This window comes from Centroberyx gerrardi, chromosome 11 (genome assembly GCF_048128805.1).
Source record: "Centroberyx gerrardi isolate f3 chromosome 11, fCenGer3.hap1.cur.20231027, whole genome shotgun sequence".
NCBI classification, from domain to species: domain Eukaryota; kingdom Metazoa; phylum Chordata; class Actinopteri; order Beryciformes; family Berycidae; genus Centroberyx; species Centroberyx gerrardi.
Genome location: NC_136007.1, coordinates 28,189,293 through 28,209,645, shown reverse-complemented (window position 1 = coordinate 28,209,645; position 20,353 = coordinate 28,189,293). Strand labels below are relative to the sequence as shown.

The 20,353-nt window shown below is 39.8% G+C and overlaps 1 protein-coding gene across 2 annotated transcripts in view; it reads right to left on the bottom strand.

The window, feature by feature from the left end:
* The window catches only part of tmem132e (transmembrane protein 132E), a 321,617-nt gene that overhangs the window by 94,613 nt on the left and 206,651 nt on the right, over positions 1-20,353 (bottom strand). The window contains exon 1 of one of the 2 annotated variants that reach the window (XM_071915144.2): positions 651-798. The exons of the other annotated variant lie outside the window; for it this stretch is intronic. Coding sequence (XP_071771245.1) covers positions 651-729 — 79 coding nt within the window. The 5' untranslated portion in view covers positions 730-798. Of the gene's footprint in view, positions 1-650; positions 799-20,353 lie in introns of those variants that run through there. 2 annotated transcript variants of the gene reach the window in all.

Here is a 20,353-nt window from a genome sequence, read left to right as displayed (position 1 = left end):
TTAATTGCAGTATCTCTTTCCATTTTTACCAGCAATTGTACAGCGTTTGAAGAGGAACTGAAGGAAAATAAGAGGTACAGTATGAGAGGGAGACAGAGACGCAAAGAGGAGGGGTCAGCGGGAGGAGAGGATGAATGAGGGACAAGCAGGAAGTCACAGAGGTCAGCTCTACTCGCTCAGCCGTGGAAGGGGGAAATGGGAGAGGGTCAACACACACACTAATCAGCTGATAGCTGGCCAATACTTGTCAAGCATCCAGAGCACAGGCTATCCAAAGAAACATGGCGCAGACATTAACAAGTTGCCTGGCAGATCTTTATCTTGGATGTGACAACAGGCTAAATCACTCGGTTTGCTTGTTCAGTAACACGTCGATTCTCTAGTCCATTGATCTGGTGCACTTACAAAGCACACAAAGCTCAAGAACAATCTAAAAATTTGACAAAGACGTAAAAAGCACAAAGGACATGAAGTTAATTGTATTTTAAAGTCCAGATTATAACAGAAACTTGTGTCTGTATCTGAAATAGTGTTTATGTTACTTGAGGTGTATGTTGGAAAATGTATACATAGGTTAATAGTTGCTACAGTACAGTGAAATCAAAATAGGGCAGAGTCATCATAAAACAAATGGCATAAATGTGACATACTTATCAAAATTACCCAGAACTGAGCACAAAAATACGGTTGTCTGTCCCCACAGTCCAAATCATAGATAAAAAGTCCCATATTCCAAACGGTTTTCTCATTGAAGTTGCATCCTTTAAATCTCAAAAAAATCAGAAGAGCTCTTTGAATCCCCCCAAAAGGAAAGCCTCTTCAAAAGTCCTGTTTCTCAAAAGGCACTCTGCAGAAGTTCGGCTCCTTTTTTATTTTCCCTTCAGAAAATCTTATTTAGTCATGTGCTGCAAAAAAAAAGAAAGAAGAATAAATGAGGAAGAAAAAAAGAAAGCACAGTAATACAATCCGGCATTTCTTCACTTGCTCATGTTCTTGTTGTTGGCTTCAAAGATTCCAGCGAGCTTCTTGAACTTGTGCTTCTCTGAATTCCCTGTGGTTTAAGTCTTGGTCTAAGCGCGGTTCAGCCCCATGCAGTGGCTCTTTGAATCCCAGACTGTGCGTAGCTCCAGGACAGTCTCTGATAGACAGGCATGGCCTCCTCCCGGTTGGTGGGCTGTACGGGAGCTATAGACAAAGCCTTTGACGCCGCCCAATCTTGCCACACCTAGTCTCTAGTCTATAATCACCATTTTAGCTCCCGGTCAGAGCTAAGACATACAGCCCCTCAGAGGACTCGACTTACACCACACACCCACATACACACACTCCAGCGGAAAGAAATAACGCTCTCCGGCTCGATTCATCCTCTCCCTCTGGACGTGTTCAGGCAGACTCGTATGTGTGTGCGCGCAAGTGTGTGTATGTTGTAAGGGGTGTGTGTGTGTGTGTGTGTGTGTGTGAGGTGGGGGATGGATGTATTGCTTGAATGCCTCCAGGCAAAGAGAGTAAGAGAGTGAGAGGGAGAAAGGGGGGAGGGAGGGATTAGGTAAAGATTATTGATGAATTAGCCTAGCTCTCCTTCCCTTCTCCTTCTCCTCCGCCTCCTCCTCCTCCTCCTCGTCTGCCTCGGCCCCCCGAGAAATCCATGAGAATGAGGGGATGCCGGGCGGAGGGGGAGGGGGATCTGGAATGCCTCCCTCCTTCAGTCACATGTGGCTGGAATTCCCATAATAAAAGGGAGAGGGATCCATGGATGTGTGTGTGTGTGTGTGTGTGTGTGTGGGCCCCATAAACTGAATGGCAAACAGCGGGGACAACAAAAGATGAAGCCGCAGCCAGGGAAACATCCCACACTTACAAACAAGTGATCTCAGCCATAGAGAAGAGCACTGGAGTAGCTATCTATCAATACTGAGGTGCAGTTTTTCCTTCTCTGTTTCATCAAAGACGTGTATGACTTTCTCAGTGTGTTTGAAAACCAAGTAGATATTGGAATAGCAGCATCCACCCCTGTGTTCATTCCACCCTACTAGATCTTGAGGCAGTTGTTGCCTAGAGCTTAAAGAAACAGATCTGTGACCAGAAGGTTGCTGATTCCCTGGACCAGCTGGGGAAACTGGGATTGGGGAAAAAGTGAACGAGTAACACTCTCCCCTCCCTCAACAACTACTGTTGAGATGCCATGAAGGCACTTAAAGATCTTCACCTAGTTTTTGGGAGTTTGGCTCATTGGTCAACTTATCCAATATGTGACAAGAGGATAGTTCTAGCATACAGTATCAATCATTGGCGATTAGCATTATCCTAAAAGTGAGAAAATGCGAACTTGCAGCAGCTCTAATGCTGGATGGTTAATTTATTTTAACGACACACATCTAACCCTGCCAGGCTTGTTTAGTGGATTAGTAAAAAAATATATCAAATTTGACAAAAAATAATGCAATTTCAATGGCCTGTGAGACTTTGATCTTGTTTTGTTTACACAGGACGTGAGTGAAGCTCGCCAGACATCTAAAGCTTTCTGCACCGTTGATTCATAATGGACTTCATTAATGATGAAGATTGAAATTTTGTTTTCAGAAGTCATGAGTCTACAGTTACCAAACAGCAAAAGAGGGAATGAAACTCATTGTTTGTGGTTAAGAAGAAGGCTCATCTCTCCAAAACAATAGTCCAAAGCAGACTTCTTTGTTGCAATGGTTAGAGAGCCTTTAATATACGGGCTACGCCTACGTGTTTCAGCTTACAGTCTTCATCAGGGCATGTGTGTATATCAGGATATGCCCGGATGAAGACTGTAAGGGAAAGGGCATATGTGTATATCATCGTATGCCCTGATGAAGACTGTAAGCTGAAACCCGTAGGCGTAGCCCTTACATTAAAGGCTTTTTAACCTTTAACGCAACAAAGAAGTGTGCCTTGAACTATTCTTTTGGAGAGATCAGCCTTCTTAACCACAAACAATGAGCTTCATTCCCTTTTTTGAACCTTGATTCCAAAGAGCACCTTCTTTGACACCTAGTAAAGCTAAGCAGCACTCTTCAGCCTCATTCTATTAAAAATCAATGCCAACTTTGGATTACTAATGGGTTTGTCTTTATACTTTGGATAATGCCAATGATAACTTAACATATATGCTAAACCATTAGTATGTGCACTGGACAGAGCTATTTACCAGAGACAAAGAGATGATTTTGCCAATCCTCTCTTCACATACTGAGTAAGACAACCAATGGGCCAAACTCCCGAAGCGTTGGTGTAGTCCTTTACAAACCTCCTAGATTTTTTTCTCCATCATCTAATTCTCTATTCAAGGATGTGGTCATGCTGAAAAGTAAAGAGCCGAAACAAAAAGGTCTGATGTGGCCACCGGCAAACCTCTGCGGGTTCAGCAATGAAGCGCCTCTTAAACAGACACCCACAATGATACTTTCACCCTCATGTTATACCTGAAGATTGCATAAGCCGCCCAAGAGTCTCCTAATCCCTTTCGTAATGCAATAACTCCCAGTTTAGGGAATATGTACGGTGGCGATAAAGGCATCCAATTGCCACTGTGCAAATCCCTGCCCCCTGCACTCAACCCCGGGGCCTCATGGTCTTCGTTTTGAGAGGAAGATGATTACCGTCTCGGCTCACTTTCCGCCTGCTTCACAAGGTGGGTGGGTTTGGAGGGGTGGGTGGACACAGATGGGCTTCCAGTGTGAAACCCTATCGCCTTCCTCTTCCAATGGCCTTCCTATTAGACCCCAGGCCAAATTGAATTGAATTCCCTTCCTGTTGTGCTCCCATTACGTGAAACATCTGTTGTGTGTGTGTGTGTGTGGTTGGGGGGATAAGGGTGGGTGTCTCTCCTAAGGGCTCTTTCTACCCAACAGAGTACTTTGTCTGATGGCAATTAATGAAAGTATTGGGCCACTTTGAGGCTGAAGCGATGCTATTCCACCTCTACCCAATAACAGTCTAGATCGACAAAAAAAAACCTGAGAGCAGAAAAAAAAGCTAATGATTTCAATCATAGCACTAATGCTTTATCACAGTGGAGAAATCTGATCATCAATCAAACAACAATTGAAGTTTTTCTGTATCCCACAATCTGATTGAAGTTATAGCACATCCCATCCAAGATTTATTTCTCAGCAGCTACTCGGCAAAGCTTTAATGCAACAAATTTGACATCATTCCTCTCACAAAAAAAGCAGGAGGTTAAAAATCCGTCTCACCCACTGAAAATGTGACAGACGACAGTGGCAAAGGAAAGTGAAAAGAGAGAAAACAAAGACGAAAAGCAGACGAAAGCAGCAACGGAGAAATGTTGCCTTATAAAAACCTTGGCTAATGACAGAATATGGAATATAATGAGGCTGAAGAGACAGCGCTCAAGTTTATGAGCCTAGTTGGTTGAATGTTTTTTTGTGTTAAGCAGGGGCTGACTCCGTCTTCAGCAACAAAAAGATGTTTACTTTCCAATTTAAGGTGAAATTCAGAAACAACAGCTTTCATTAAAATTGCAGGTAAGTAATGCGATACAGGTGAGAGGCCAAAACCTCAACAACTGAACAGACTGAATTGCAGTTACCAACAAACTGATTAGAAATGTACTGTTACTCCTTTTGCATAATATATTTTATTGGACAAAGACACATTTTGGTGTAGAATATCTGGAAAAGGAACCTGTGGCAAACATATCTGTGTTATTGTGTGTTGTAGCCACAGAACTTGAATGGATAGAATGGTCATTCCCATTCAAATCAATGTTCCTGGATGGTCGGAGCAGCGGCCATTTTTATGTGTGCCATTAGTCTAGCTTCTGTATTCCGACTTATGGCAAGTCACAGACGTTTTGCAGCAAGAACTAAAGAACCTTCTTCTTTCCTTGCTGCCATGGTTTGCTAACATGCTAATGTTGACTAGAAGAGCTAGCGAGAGAAGTGCAGTCTTTGATAAAGCTACGTTAGCCTCATCGCTAACGTCAGCTTTCAGTTGAGGTTGACAGTTTGCTAAGCACTCGTGCAACAGTTCTCAAGCAAGTGTGACACACTTTACAGCCTTAATGCCCAGACTTGTGTCACCATAGCAATTAACCAGTAAAATTCCAGTCGCCATTTTATGCTGTACTAGCCAAATTAGCATGGTAAACCGTGGAAGAACCGTTCTATCCATTGGAGTTCTGTGGTTGTAGCCATACGACGAATACTACACTACCAACTTCTTCACTTAAACCAGTTACACAGACTGTTACAGTCTTTGCTTATTCTCTTAGGGGAGAAGGTGCGATACAAATGAGAGAGACCTGGAAATACCTGCTGTTTTTCTGCCACCATTTGCTGCTGGGAGTTTAATTTGCAGTCAAGCTTTTAGCAGACTGGAGCTAGAATGCTTCTGTAGTTTAAGTAAAACACTTGTTTCTCGCCGCCCCTACGAAGGCTGTCACATATTAAAGCCGCCTGCCAAGTCAAGGGGAAATATATAGACGGGACGTTATGAGGGCAGACATTTGAGCTGGAGACAGAGAAGTGCATAAACGTCTTCAAGTAAAAGGTCAGGAAAAAAATGTTTTGAGGGTTTAGAGAGAGAGAGAGACGGAGCGTCCGTACAGCACCACTAATATGCCAGCCTCAAGGGCTTTCCTATCGATCCTCATCTTACCTCGCTTTCCCTCCCTTCTTCTACATTGCGCTGAATATCAAAATCCTGGCATTACAGTCGAAATGAACTCAGTCACCGAAACATTTCACAGCGTGAGGTTTTCATGATAACTTAGAAATTCTACCTCGTAAACACAATTACACTTTTTCTTGTCAACTTTTTAATTTCGGAATTCTTTATTCATATTCCGGTTTCGCTGCGACGCGTATGCAAATAAAGGCCCATAATCTAAAATGGCTCGCATTATCATTCAATTAGCTATGAATGCAACGCAAAGTGCAGATGAAAAGATATGTTAGCCTGGGGATGAAAGCTGTATTAGCACTTGAAACACTGTGGTGGAGTTAGTCCTATTTCTGCCCCATCTCTGAGGAATGTCTATTTCCATCTCTGCCAGACCTGGATTACCTTTATAAAAAAAAAAAAGGCTGCAACCGGATTGTCTCGAACCCACTCAAGCGGTGTGTGACATTAAATTGACAGTTTTGTCTGTGCAGGAAAATCACAATCATGTTTAGGTTTCAGTCACACTGGGGAAGGTTAGGTTACTCAAGTCCAGAAATCAGTTCATTTTGGTAAATTGAGAGTAAATTAGAATAATTAGTCCTTCTAATTGGTCACATATTTAGGTATGGGTAAATGTCCCCTGAGGCGTGCATACATTTCTGGCACATTTCCATCAGATTAAATATATCTAACTGGCGCAGACTGTCGGTAATCACTACATTAACATCTGACATCATGGCAAAGCGGTTACACACATATGTAGGTCAGAAGGTAACTGAAAAATGTGAAATCCTGTAAGGTGTCGTCAGTAAACTGAACACAGTATGCTCATGTTTATCAACCCGGCCGGTCTCATGCTTTATACCAAAGATACCAAAGAGACGAGAGAGGAAAAGATCTAATGTTGGTGAGTCCAGCTTTCCTTCCTCTGGAGGTTAGGAGTTTGTATTTCAATTCGTCACTTGCTGTGGGTGGAGAAGTGTCCATACCCAACATCATCTACTGCGCCTCAATTAGTGAGGGTGGGACACTCTTCTCTGTTGCACCCCACTTTGTAATTTAGGCTGATAAAACGGGTGGATTTTTACCGAAAAAGCTTAGTGTAGCTTTAAAGATTAGATTAAAAAAGACCTAAAAACCTAATTCTTTATAACCAGTCTGACACCAGCTGTGGGAAACGGAGCATTTCACCGCTGATCCTTTATATGCACCCATAATATCATCCATAATTTATAACGCATTGTCAGTTGCCCTTATCTGCTCCAAGGGAAGCTGCTTTGATGTAGCCAACAACTGAGTCACTACATGAGGTGCTTTTTCTTCTCATTGAAGTATTTTCCTTTATGAACCGAGCAATTCCATATTTGTTGACATCATTTGATTATGTCACTTTCCCCGATGAGCAGACCGGATACCCAAGGCCGCTGTTTGACATCAAATATTTACCAACCAATTAGTCATAAAGCCGAGCTTTGAAAGGAAATACCGTTGGGTAATAGATTAAAAGCCTCCATGCTAGACCTTATTGTAAGGGACACAAAAACACCATTGCTCACTCTCTTTCTTTCTTCCTCCCTCCTTTTGATCATGAGAGCTAGCTAGGGTTGTGGAAGGCTATCGGCGAAGTCTGTGGGCGGGCCGAAGATGCGAACATCGAGCCTCCTGACTAATGATCTGAGGCCGTGCAATTTTTCCATCAACTGAAACTTAAAGTAATTATCCGTGACATTTTCATATAAATAAATGATGATGCAATGGACTTCTATCAAACTCAAATTAAATCAATGCTGGATGGCAGTCAGGCCATCTGTAACCAGACTGCTAACTAGTTACCAGGTATGAAAATGGCTGTAACCTGTTTCTGTGTTTAATTGTTCTTCATTCATTATTATTTAATTCTATCAAAATCAGTGACTGCTAACTAAGTTACAACGATTCAAGCTGTAAACCAGCGGAATATGGACTATGTTTACGGACTGAATGAACATACAAAGAAGAAAAAGAACGGGACAGTAAATCTCTGATTATTTATATCTAGGTTGACACTTTATGCTTGAAAACCAATGTGGAACCTGTTATATTCAAGGGAATATTAGGCCATAAGGTGTGTGCTAACTGCCCTACATGCCACGGCTCTGCTAGATGGAGTGGAGTTGTGAGTCAAAAGAGGGGAATTTAATTTTTTTCTTTGCATTTAATTTTGTTGCTGGCCCTCTTTTTTCTTTTTGGTTGGGTTGGGGGTGAGGAGGTGGGAGGAAATGCGTAAAGAAAGGGACTGGGAGTGAACTTGCCAACTTGCAGCCATGGATGTTTATGTGGAAGTGTAAACTACATTAAAAGAAGCATAATTAAGTACACAAAACATAATTGGATTATTATAAATGATGACTAAATTAGCTGTATTCTCATTAAATGTACGTGGTCTCAACACTAATTTAAAGATTGCAGAATGCCTTGATGTTCTAGGCAGGAAAAAGGTTGATATTGCGTTACTCCAGGAAACCCATACATTAGAAGATATCCATAAAGTTGGGAATAACACTTATAGAGTCGCTGCCTATTCATCTTCCAAGAGTAAAACTAAAGGAGTAATTATTTTAATTCGTAATACTTTTAAATTACATATTGTTAATAAAAGCAATGACCTGGATGGCAGAATTGCCTACTTACAGGGAGTTTTTTGTGGTAAAAAAAAAAAATAGCATTGGTGGCATGCTATGCACCTAACTCATATGAACCTGTATTCTTTGAATCACTATCAAAAGTAATTTATGAAATGGTTGATTATGATGTTATTATTGGTGGTGACATGAATGCTGTAATTGATCCATTGCTAGATAGATCCAAGAATACTCTATACTTCAGCCAACTCAGCATTGACCAACTTAATAAATAATTATGCACTGGTAGATATATGGAGAATCAAGAATCCTACATTGAAAGAGTTCACCTTTTTCTCTGCAAGGCATCATACATTTTCAAGGATAGACTATATTTTGATTTCTTCTAAAATTGTACATTTAGTTCAAAGTGTTGAAATTGTGCACATGTCAATATCAGACCACCATGCCAATGTATGCACATTCCTTCTTTCTAATGAGTCTAATCGAGCCCCAAGATGGAGACTTAACATTATTACAGAACCCACATTTTTGCAAGCAGTTTAAGACTGGTTTAAGTGAGTTTCTTCTTTTCAACTATGATTCAGTCAAGGATGTTAGACATCAGTGGAATGCTGTAAAAGGGTATATTCGTAATAATGCAATAGCCTTCTCCTCAGCCCATAATAGGGCAGAGCTCAAGGCAATTGCGGATTTAGAATTTACCTTGTCATGCCTGATTAGAGAACAACAAAATAGTCTAAATCCTGATAAAGAAAAAGAAGTATCTAAAGTTAAAGCTGAACTTAATGCATTAATCACCAAGAGAGCCAAATTTCTAATTCATAGGGTGAGACGCACAGAATATCTAGATGGAAGTAGACCGAGCTTCCTTTGAGCAAGCAAACTTCGTAATAATGAATTAATCAAGAATTTGAACAATTTTATAAGAATATATACATTATATACATCTCAATTACAGACGTCAAATAAAGAGTTAGATGATTTTTTTGTCGGGTTGAACTTACCTCATTTATCCTCTGATGATGCTGATCTCTTAAATTCTCCAATAACACTCAAAGAATTGTTTGAAGCATTGGAAGACATGAACCTTGGTAAATCCCCTGGAATAGATGGCATTCCACCTGAATTTTATTCTCAGTTTTGGTCTGACTTAGGACCAATACTTTTAGAAATGATTCATATAGCTATTAAAGAGGGAAGTTTTCACAAGGATATCAATACTGCTATTATCTCTCTCATATACAAGAAGGGGAAAGACCCCAATTTATGCACAAGTTTCAGGCCCATATCACTTTTAAATTCAGAAATTAAACTGTATGCTAAAGTTATAGCTCGCCGCTTAGAGAATGTCCTTCCTTTATTAGTTCATTACGACCAAACAGGTTTTATGAAACACCGATTCTCATCAGATAATATACGAAGACTGTTGCATATAATACATGCTGCATCAGACATCTCATCTCCATGTGCTATACTGTCAGTTGATGCTGAAAAAGCATTTGATAGGCTAGAGTGGCCCTTCTTGTAGTACACAATGCAGAGAATGGGCTTTGGGGAGAAATTCATGAATATGCTGAAGACTCCATATAACAATCCAAGTGCTATGGTCTTGACAGGCAACCAGTGGTCACCCAGATTCTCAATCCAACGTGGCACACGACAAGGATGCCCTGTCTCTGCAGTACTATTCGCAATCTCGCTAGAGCCACTGGCACAGAAAATAAGATTTTCTGACGAAGTGAAGCAGATAGTGGTAAAAGATACTGATCATAAAATTTCTCTATATGCGGATGATCTGCTATTGTATATGGATCAGGTACCAACTACACTTCCTAATGTCTTAAATATCTTCAGCAAATTTAGTTCTATATCTGGTTACAAGATTAATTTGAATAAATCATCTCTTTTACCTCTGAATAGTGCCATGGTAGAGCTAAATCTGAATACAGAAATACAAATTGTCCAAAATTGTATGTATTTGGGAATTGATATAGCCTATATGCCTCATTAGATACAATAGTAGCAAAGAATTATAAAATAATCTATAAAACAATTAAAGGAGACCTAAACAAGTGGCTCAATTTAACAGTATCTTTGGCAGGACGAATTTCAATTATCAAGATGAACATTCTACCAAGAGTCAATGACTGCGTTTACATAGACTTGAGTATCCCAGTTATGAGGCTTATTCATATCCCTGTATACATGATAGATACTAGTATCCCGGTTACTGATTACTGCATGCTATTTGCGCAGGCGCCTGTGACGTTTACAACACAAACCGACAATTTTGAAATCGTTAATCTGATATTCCTCTGTAACTGTTAACCTTAAATTAATTTGACTGTGGCTATTGAAAATGAGACCACTTTGAAATATAGCGGGCTATAAGCGGCTATAAGCTATATTTAGTATTTTCCACCGTGACCTGACTTGCTCCACTGTATGTGTTGGGAAACCGGCGTCCTGTAGTCTGTATACTACAGACTTGAATAGGTCAGCATTTCGATGCTTTCTCCCATCTAAACTGCCAAGTATATTTAATTCTTTCATCACCGAAAGACAAAACTCTGTTTCCTCATCGCTCCAGAAGTGAGACGCTCTCGTTGCCGCCATTGTTTGTGTTTTTCTGTTACGTCACTTGGCTGAAGCCGCGCCTGCGCAGGTAGTCGGCAGCGGTCAGAAATCGGGATAAGATGTATACATGCAACAGTATCCCGGTTTCTTTCGGAGTACTCCAGCTAGCATAATCGGGTTTCTCAAAACCGGGATAAGGGCTTATCCAGGTTTCTGAAATCGGGATATGATGTTTACATGTGCAAACACAAAAACAGGATACTTCAAAAACCCGTTCATAACCGGGATACTCAAGTCCATGTAAACGCAGTCCATTTTTTAGCTAGCATGTTGCCTTTATCACCACCAGATGGGTTCTGGGACAAGCTGCAGACTAGAATTTCGAAATATATTTGGAAAGAACAATATCCAAGAATCAGATACACAGTATTACAGTATGATAAAAAAAAGTGGAGGCCTTAATGTTCCCAATTTTGAGTTATATTATTATTCCTTTATGCTTTGAGCATTGGAAAATTGGTTTGAAGAAAGGACAAATGTATCCTGAGTTGAAATTGAAAAAAATATAGTTTTACCACTTAAACTTGGAGATGTATTGTTCTCTGCTATGTCTCTTAAAGATTGTGTCCATAAATTTGGACCAATTATTGGCCAAGCTGTTAAGGTGTGGAAACATATAGAGAAATTGTGTAAATGGGAAGTAGACTGGCATAATAATACACAGATTTTTCAAAATAAATTGTTACGTATTGGAAACAAAGCCATCCAATTCCCACAGTGGCAAACCCGCGGGATACATTACCTTTCAGATATAATAAACAATGACGGCCTAATGTCTTTCCAAGATTTGAAATATACATACAATTTACCTGGCTCATCTTTATTTATTTTTTTTTATTTACAACTACGCACTGCCATTAAAGCAATATTAACCACTTTTGGAGTAGGACATGAAGCATCAAAATACTATTCAATGCTAATAACACACCAGGGACAGGCCTCAAACCTAAAAAAGATCTGGGAGGTCGACCTAAATCAGACTTTTACTGATACGGAATGGAAAATAATTTTACGCAACTCAAAACAAATGTCGCGCGAACTCAGAACTAGATTAGTACAATTTAAAATAATTAATAGAGTATATTGGACACCGTAAAAACTGCATAGAGTTAAACTTAGAGATAGCCCGACTTGCTGGCGATGTGGGGATGATCACGGTACACTTATTCATTTCTTATGGGAATGTCCCAAAGTACAGACCTTATGGTGTGCTATTCATGAAAATATAAGGCAGATCATAGGCCAAGATATTCCTTACACACCTAGTCTGTATGTTCTGGGGGATCCATCGCCGCTAAGCAACCTCCCTACCCCTCTAGCGGACTGGATTCACACAGCAATTATGTTGGGTAGGAAGATCATCGTTCAAGAGTGGAAATCTGTTGATTTACCTCCAGCACATGTATGGTTCTCTCAACTTGGAATTGTAGCAGTTTATGAGAAATTGTCTTTTAGGATTAATAATCAGGTAGATAGATATAGTCTGAAATGGAACAGATACCTTAGTCACATTAAAGGCCCTTGAAACCTCTCACAATCAGGCCCTTTTATTTGCAATTTATTTGTTTTCCTAACACATTGAATATGCTTCACATTGCTATGGCCCTGAACCCCTATGCTGCCATTATAATTCCCCCCCCCCCCCCCCCCTTTTTTTTTAAGAGTAATTATTTATTTTGTACTTTTGATGTATTATTTTTTTTATTTATTTATTTATTTTTTGTATATACAGTATCTATATATATAAATATTTTAAATGTACAATTTCAGTTCTTTTCTCTGTTTCTACAATTGCCCATTGTTTAAGGTTCTTATGTCTGTTTAAAAACCAAATAAAGTGTTGATCATAAAAAAAAACCCAACTACGCACTGCCATGCGTACATATGGAGTACCCTGGAATCATCCTCTGCCAACACATCCAATGGTTAAGATCTTACAGAGCTTAAATGGTGGAAGTGGCCTTACTTCATACATATATAAAAAGATGCAACAGAAATTACTTGGATATATTGATATTATTACAGTATGGAATGTAGATTTGAAAAATTATGGACAGGCTATTGACTGGAAGAGAATATGGAACAACATTTCTCTAACATCATGTAATTATAATCACCAATTGATACAGTACAAAATGATCCACAGATATTATTTGTCAACTAGGAAATGTTGTCAGCTGAGGATGATCCCAAGCCCAATATGCTTTCTGTGTAACCAAAAGACTATTGGTACGTTTGTACACATGTTTTTTGAGTGTTCTTCAGTTAAACAAGTTTTGGAGCCAAGTGATTGACATAGTATCAGATATCATTGGGGTTCAGATACCGTGCCTCCCAAACATTGTATTGCTGAACGATGATTCTTCTCTTAATTTATTAAACCATCAGAAAAGGGTTCTTTTTGCTGGCTTAATTGCAGCCAAAAAAATCCTTATCACAAGATGGATACCCCCACATACTCTATCTATTAATCAATGGATATCTTCCTTTCATAATGTACTAGACTTAGAATTGTCAATTGCATCTGCAAACAATGCTAAAGGAGAAACATTAGAGGCCGTTAAAAGAGCTGCTGACCTGGTGATATCTTTTATGTAAAATATGATTGTAGATATGTGTATTTTTTTATACGAGGAAGGGCGAGTCTGAGGGGGTACATGCCTAGTTTTGTGTACAATTATGATATGTTATATTAATATGCGTATGAATAGATGAACTTCTACAATTGCAGATAAGCAACACTGTATTATTTGTGAAGCGGCAAGAGGGGTGGGGGGTAGGGTGTGGGAGGCGGAGTGGGAGGCCACTTTTTTTTCTAACCCTATTTACGTGTGTATAATTTGTATATTTGTATGTTTATGCCACCTTGTGAAGATGGCGTGGAAAAACTAATTAAAAGTTGGTCACAAATAAATAAATGTCCATTTTGCCACACTGCATCACCGACTGCTATAACAAAAGTGATTCCACCTATAGCCACTAGACAGGTGATCTCTGGGAAGTGCAGTGCAGAAACACCACAGCAATGAGCGCTGAGCAACAAAGATGGAGACATAATGAAACAAAACAAGAATCTCTAGATTGCCGCTTCCATCAACATTGTACTTACAGTAAGCCACATCTGTATAAGCACATCAACTTCTGACATAAATCAATAAATACATTTTCTGCTTGGTTGCAGTAAGTTTCTGAGTCTTGTCTTAAAGTTGCCAGTTACTTATTGCAAACAAAAATGATGATGATGATGGATGATGATGGATTTAACACACCTTGACAATTTGTGAAAATTGCCCATAGCAACATTTCTTGGTCTCAAATAATACAGGGCATGTTGTTACAGTGTAGCATAATTAAGGTGTTCAGAAATAAGAGTAATTATCATCTTTGAATCGCTCCCTATGAAAAAAAAAACAAAAACACAATTAACCTACGGCCCTTTGTCAGTCTAAGGAATAAGGGGAAACCTCATTACCTCTTAATTTTATATGACACTGATTATACAACGAGAGTACAGTTTCAGCCTTGCAATGCGATTCATCAAAGACATAAAATACAATACACAGAAATCTGCAGGGGATTTTTTACCTTTCAAGTTACACACATGGCATATTAGCATGGGATTTTGTCTGGGTTTTTGTTCTCACGTTTTGCTTTGTGTTTTTGGTTTCTGTTTCTGTTCATGGGTGGAGGGAGTGTAAGCTAAATGCCTGCTTATCCTGATTTTTACACTGTTTTCTGAATGCATCTGTAAGATGAAGAGGTCCGTAAAGTAGTTTTTTTAAAATTCAAATCCAATTACCGTAGGATTAAAATCATTAAATAAAAAACCAAAGTATTACAAAGCACTGGACACCTCTGTGTCGGGAGGACAGGAGCGAGGCGAAGCCATGCAGCAGCGGTCATGAACCAGACTGGAACATGCAAAGTTGCAGGTATTTAGTATGCGTGGTTAGTATGGGCCTTAGCCTGCTTCAGCTTCCAAGACGGCCCATACTTTTTGTTCCCTGCGCTGCCAAATGGAGCCTTGTAGGCACGGCTACTGCATGCATTAGCAGAATGTATTGATGAAAGGATGCAAATGCCTTGTGGCAGCGCGATCTGTGCCTCAATACGATCTGAGCCTGACGCGATCTATAGAGCTCCAGACAACAGTGTGTCCCATAGGGGATACGCCTTGTGTGGTAAACCAAGCCTCATGATATTACGGTTATACAGCAGCAGCCGTTACATTTATACACAGCATGTAGTGTTACTATATGCATCAAACTTGAAAATTCTAGATTTTATGGCGATTTTTAGGTCTTTGTCTGTGAAAGAGTTTGCTTAAATTCATTGTTTTCTAATCAAACCAAGTAAATTAATCCATACAATGTAACTAACCCATACTCTTTCTTAATATTTCCCATCCATACAGTCTACTTATGTGTTGAAACTGTCACCAGCAGGTTTCTGTAACACCAAAACTGTTTATATTCTATTTCACTGCTTTGTCGTTTGATTGTTTTTCTTAGTTTTACAGCCTCTATTGCTTATCTTTTATTCTGTTTGTTTGTGCTCATATGGTATCTGTCTTTTGTCGCTGTTGACTCCTACTGCTTTCGCTGCTGCAACGACCCAATTTCCCCTCGGCGATCAATAAAGTTTCATCTTATTTTTATAGAGCATTACAGACTTTTTTTAATATAAACTGATGACATCTCTCTGAACAGGCTAGCCTCCTGAAATGAGTCACACATCCATCACCCCAAAAAAGAAAAACCTAAATGATTTGAATGAATTAAGAAAGAAAATATATCACGTTACAGCCATAAAAATGAGAGAGCCTCCTGCATTACACTCAATTTACCTCTGCTTTATACGTTTTGACCAATCTGTCAATGACTTTGCCCTCAGGACTGCAAGGACAACGCTGATGCATGCAATTCACTTTGACAAGATAGCTTGCACTTTATTTTGCATATCACTCACAGATTGTAGCTAACTTCATGCAGAAAAGTCCCTGATCTCAAAAGTTTGAATTAAGTCTCACATCTCTTTGTGACTTTGATTTAAATATGCTCCTTGGCACAGCTTAGTTTCCATTCTTTTTATTGTAATCATTGTGAGTCTAATTAATGTTACATTATATTGATTTGTAGGCTACATCCTGGCAGTCTTTTATTGTATTTGATCATATTCAGCAGCACATCTCTAATTATAGCCCCTTGGGGATAATAAAGCTAAAATAGAGCACTGGACAAAGCTACTTTGTATTATCATATATTTTTTTAGCCTTGTAGTATTGGCTGTGAATGTAAATGTAAAATAGATTAAAAAAAATAATGCATGGTTCCCATCATCGCATTGAAGCAAAAAGGACAGGCAAAAGAAAAAAACACAAAGAAAATATACAGGGTTTTTTTCTTACCATCACACAGCAATTTTCGCTTATGTTGGCCTTTTTTCATTCACTGGGCAACATTAAGGGGAACAAATAGATGGCAGAGGCTGAGAAGGCAACCTAATTACCATAAAGAACTTATTAATTTTTAATACCATTTTGTTTCAGTACATGGGCTAAGAGGCCCATATTCATATCACTATAGATCTGCCCCGGACACTACATGCTTCTCATAATAACTCACCATGGGAAAAGCATCCAAACATAACACTCCCTTACACCATGGCAACAGCATCGCTGCTCTACTGTAATTTGTTGCTAAAGTAATTTGCTGTAAAGGACAATTCAGCTCAACCACACACACACGCAAAAGAATCCTCTCCAAGTACAAAAAACAGGTCCCCACTTTGAAGGCAGCTTAATGATGAGGGAAAAAAACAGAAGTGCTGACCACATCCGCAAAATGGCTACCCCATGTTTGGCCTCCACTCTTTAAAATTGTTCTTCAAGGGAAGCTCTAACAGAGTGAGTTGCTTTGTGCGTTACTCACATGAGACTGTTAAAGCGGCTAATATTCACGCTTTTGTGCCGATTCCAAAGGATTACTGATAACATTGCCTTGCTGTGAATATCTGCATAATGAAAGTCATCAGGTGAAAAAACTAAGCCTGTTTGACCCTGGAAGGCCCAATTTAGTATGAGGTTAAGACTGAGATATCACAAAGAGATTTTGGACCATGATTTTTGCCTTTATCAAGTAATTACACTGTATGATATCTCAGTTTAACACTTATATTTGAGTGGCACAGCGTCGGTACAAGACTGACTCTCTGAGATCACGCAACTGTTGCGCTTCAACTCTAATTTATGGGTGATCAGCTAACGTTTCAAAGCTTTTGTCTATGCGTTATTACCTTATAGTTTCTTTTTTTTTTTTCCACTGGCGAAATGAAAATGAGACCTCGTTTTGGCTTCTGGGGGGAAAAAAAAGCAGTGATGAGGATATCAGATTGGTTTGTAGACATACAGCGTGCGGTTTTGCCAGGGGGGGTGCAGGCAGGGTAGGGGCGAGTTCTCCCCCCTCTGCTTTTGATTTCCCTGCCTCTGATCATGAAATTTCCTTGCCGCCGGGGATATTCTTTATCCCCTTCCTGGTATGCATTTCATTTAGTCATGGTATTAACATTTCCGTAACCTTTGTTTATACGAGAAAGGTTTACAGAGCAGCGACGCCTTGCTTCGCACCACCCGGCACGACCGCCGTCTTACCTTCTTGACCGCTGAGCGGTCGGGGGTTCAGTGCATGTTTTCGGGAGGGGAGAGTGTTAGTTTCGTTACTTTCCCCACACAGGGTTTCCCAGCTGCTCTCTGGGTTGGAAATGCCATCTTCCACAACAGTTTTTCTTTTTCCTACTTTCATTTTTCTGTGTTGTTTTGATTATATGTTTGTCCCTTTTTGGACAGTGTCACTGGGCAAGACATGGTGAATGCCTTTTTAGAAAAGATGTCATCCTGCAGACTTGAAGCAACACATCAATCAGTGTCTTCAGGCTGGTAGGATTGTATGATAAAGACTTTGGTGGTCAAGGATTACCTGTCCTGTTAGTGAAAATGCTGCTTTAAAATAGTATTGGCAGCTTGAGTGCAGAGTGTGGATACAAATATGGACAATATTGTACGATTTTAGTTTTATTTGTCTCTTTCGATTGCAACTCTTGGTGGATGACCCTGTTGTTGTCTTTTAGGTTGTTGGTAAGTGTCCCTATGTGTTAGTTCCCCACAGAGCAAAATACGAAATATGTTTTGGGTTAGGAATGCAATAACACGTTATCTTCCTTCTGAAAAAAATCATAAACTGTGAGCTTTACGTTATTTGACAGTGTAAAAAAGGGGGGGGCAGAGTAGTATTGCAACAGTTGATACTTTCCAAGAAAAGCTAGAGATTGCATCAGGAAAACACAAAGGATCAAGTGAAGGGAAAGCGAGGACCAGAATGCAATACTGAACAACATTGCCATGTCATTTGTTCAGTTAAGATAGTCAGGCACATGTTGCAGTCAGAGAGGTACACAGCGCTCGCTTCTTGCCCTTCCTCTCTACTGCTGCCTTATAGAGAAAGAGTCAAGCTTAGTCGGATGGAAGGCGTCTGACTTTTGAAAGAAGAGAAAGGGAAGGCAAACGATCGCTTGGCACTTGGCGCCATGAGGAAGAAGGTCACAAGAGTCTAGCATTGATGACTACTGAACTGCTCATATTTTTATTCGCGGCTATTTTTTTCTTTACTTATTTTTACAGAATCTATCAACTAAACCAAAATTGGATTTGAGAGTTTTCCTTACATGATGCCAGGTGCTGGTTTCCCACCAGGGAGCCAAGGCTTGGGCTGGCCCTTCAAATCGATACTGGTGAGCACTGAATTTTACATTCTACCACCAGCGAGCTCTTCTATATATTGTTTCCAACTATCCTATACACATATTTACAGTGCTCATATCTTTGTTCAGGTACAACCACTACTACTACCGCTACCTCCGGCCAAATCTGCATTCCCAACTCCCCTGCATAAATTCTGCAGGATGCACGTGACATTTTGGTTTAACAGCTTGTGATGCTATTCAAATAAAAAAAAAAAAGAAATAGCACCCTTTGGTCTATTGTGGTGGAGGTCTATTGTAAGGGAGCCCTTCATAATGTCATGGCCAATGCACAGTCGGAGTGGAGCATTCGGAGCGGAGTGCCTCAGCGCTCTCGGGAAGGAGAAAAGGATATCTTTGTTTCAGATTCCTTCATATCACTGTCACAAAAACACACAGCTTTTAGTTGTCTTGTTCCCATGGTGATGGGTTACACAACTCGCTGCCAAATCACCATAACAACGAGCTCCAAAAGGGGTGTCGGGCAAAAGCACTTGCTTGTGGACAAGTAGGGGGGTTAGAGTGCAAGATCTTGATTCCGCCAGAGCCTCTTTTCCACTGCAGCAGATTAAGGAGAGAGAAAATGCTTGAACTCGAACGTTCAGTCGTTGAGACAAGTGACGACTGGATTCGATACGAGATCAGTCATATTTCTGATCTTAAAGAAATGATCAAAAAGTGATAAAGTGCAACATATTTATAGACGTCTTAACATGGAAAGCTATAATCAAAGTTGAGATGGTTTTAGGGCTGAATTTCTGCGAGCTAAAATGTTCTCACAACTCTTACAAACAACTTTCTAAGGTGTTTAAAGGACATAACTAGTGTTTTCAAGGTGGATTTGTATGGTTTTAATGTCCTTTGTCCATAATAACAAGAGACCAATGGTAGATACAGTTGTGGCCAAAAATATAGGCACCCTTGCAATTATTTCAAATAACTCACAATTTTATCTGAAAAAACTTGAAACTGATAAAAAAAAATGGTTCAAGCATTATTTTAATTTCATGGTCAATATTACAAATCTCTTGCTTTTGAATTAGAACTTAATACATCCTTGTAAATCCAAAAATGAATAAAAATGGCACTGACAAAATTACTGACACCCAAGACTTAATATTTGGTAGCACAGCCTTTGTTCAAAATAACTTCGGTCAAGCTCTTCCTATAACCATGTATTAGCTTCTGGCAACTCTCTACTGGCAATTTGGCCCACTCTTCTTGTGCAAACTACTCCAGTTCTCGCACATTGGAAGGGTTCCTTCTTCTCCCAACAGCTACTTTCAGATCTCTCCACAGGTTTTCAATGGGATTTAGATCTGGACTCATTGCTGGCCACTCCAGGACAGTCCAGTGTTTTTTCTTGATCCAGTCCTTGGTGCTTTTTGAAGTGTGTTTTGGGTCATTGTCATGCTGGAAAAGCTATGACCTTCGACGAAGACTCAACTTTCTGACACTTCTTTCAACATTGCGCTGCAAAATGCCCTGATAATCTCCTGATTTCATGATGCCAGGCACACATTCAAAGCACCCAGTGCCAGAAGCAGCAAAGCAACCCCAAAACATCAGTGAACCACCTCCATGTTTGACTGTGGGGAAGGTGTTCTTTTCTTTGAACGCTTCACTTTGGCTTGTCCAGGTGT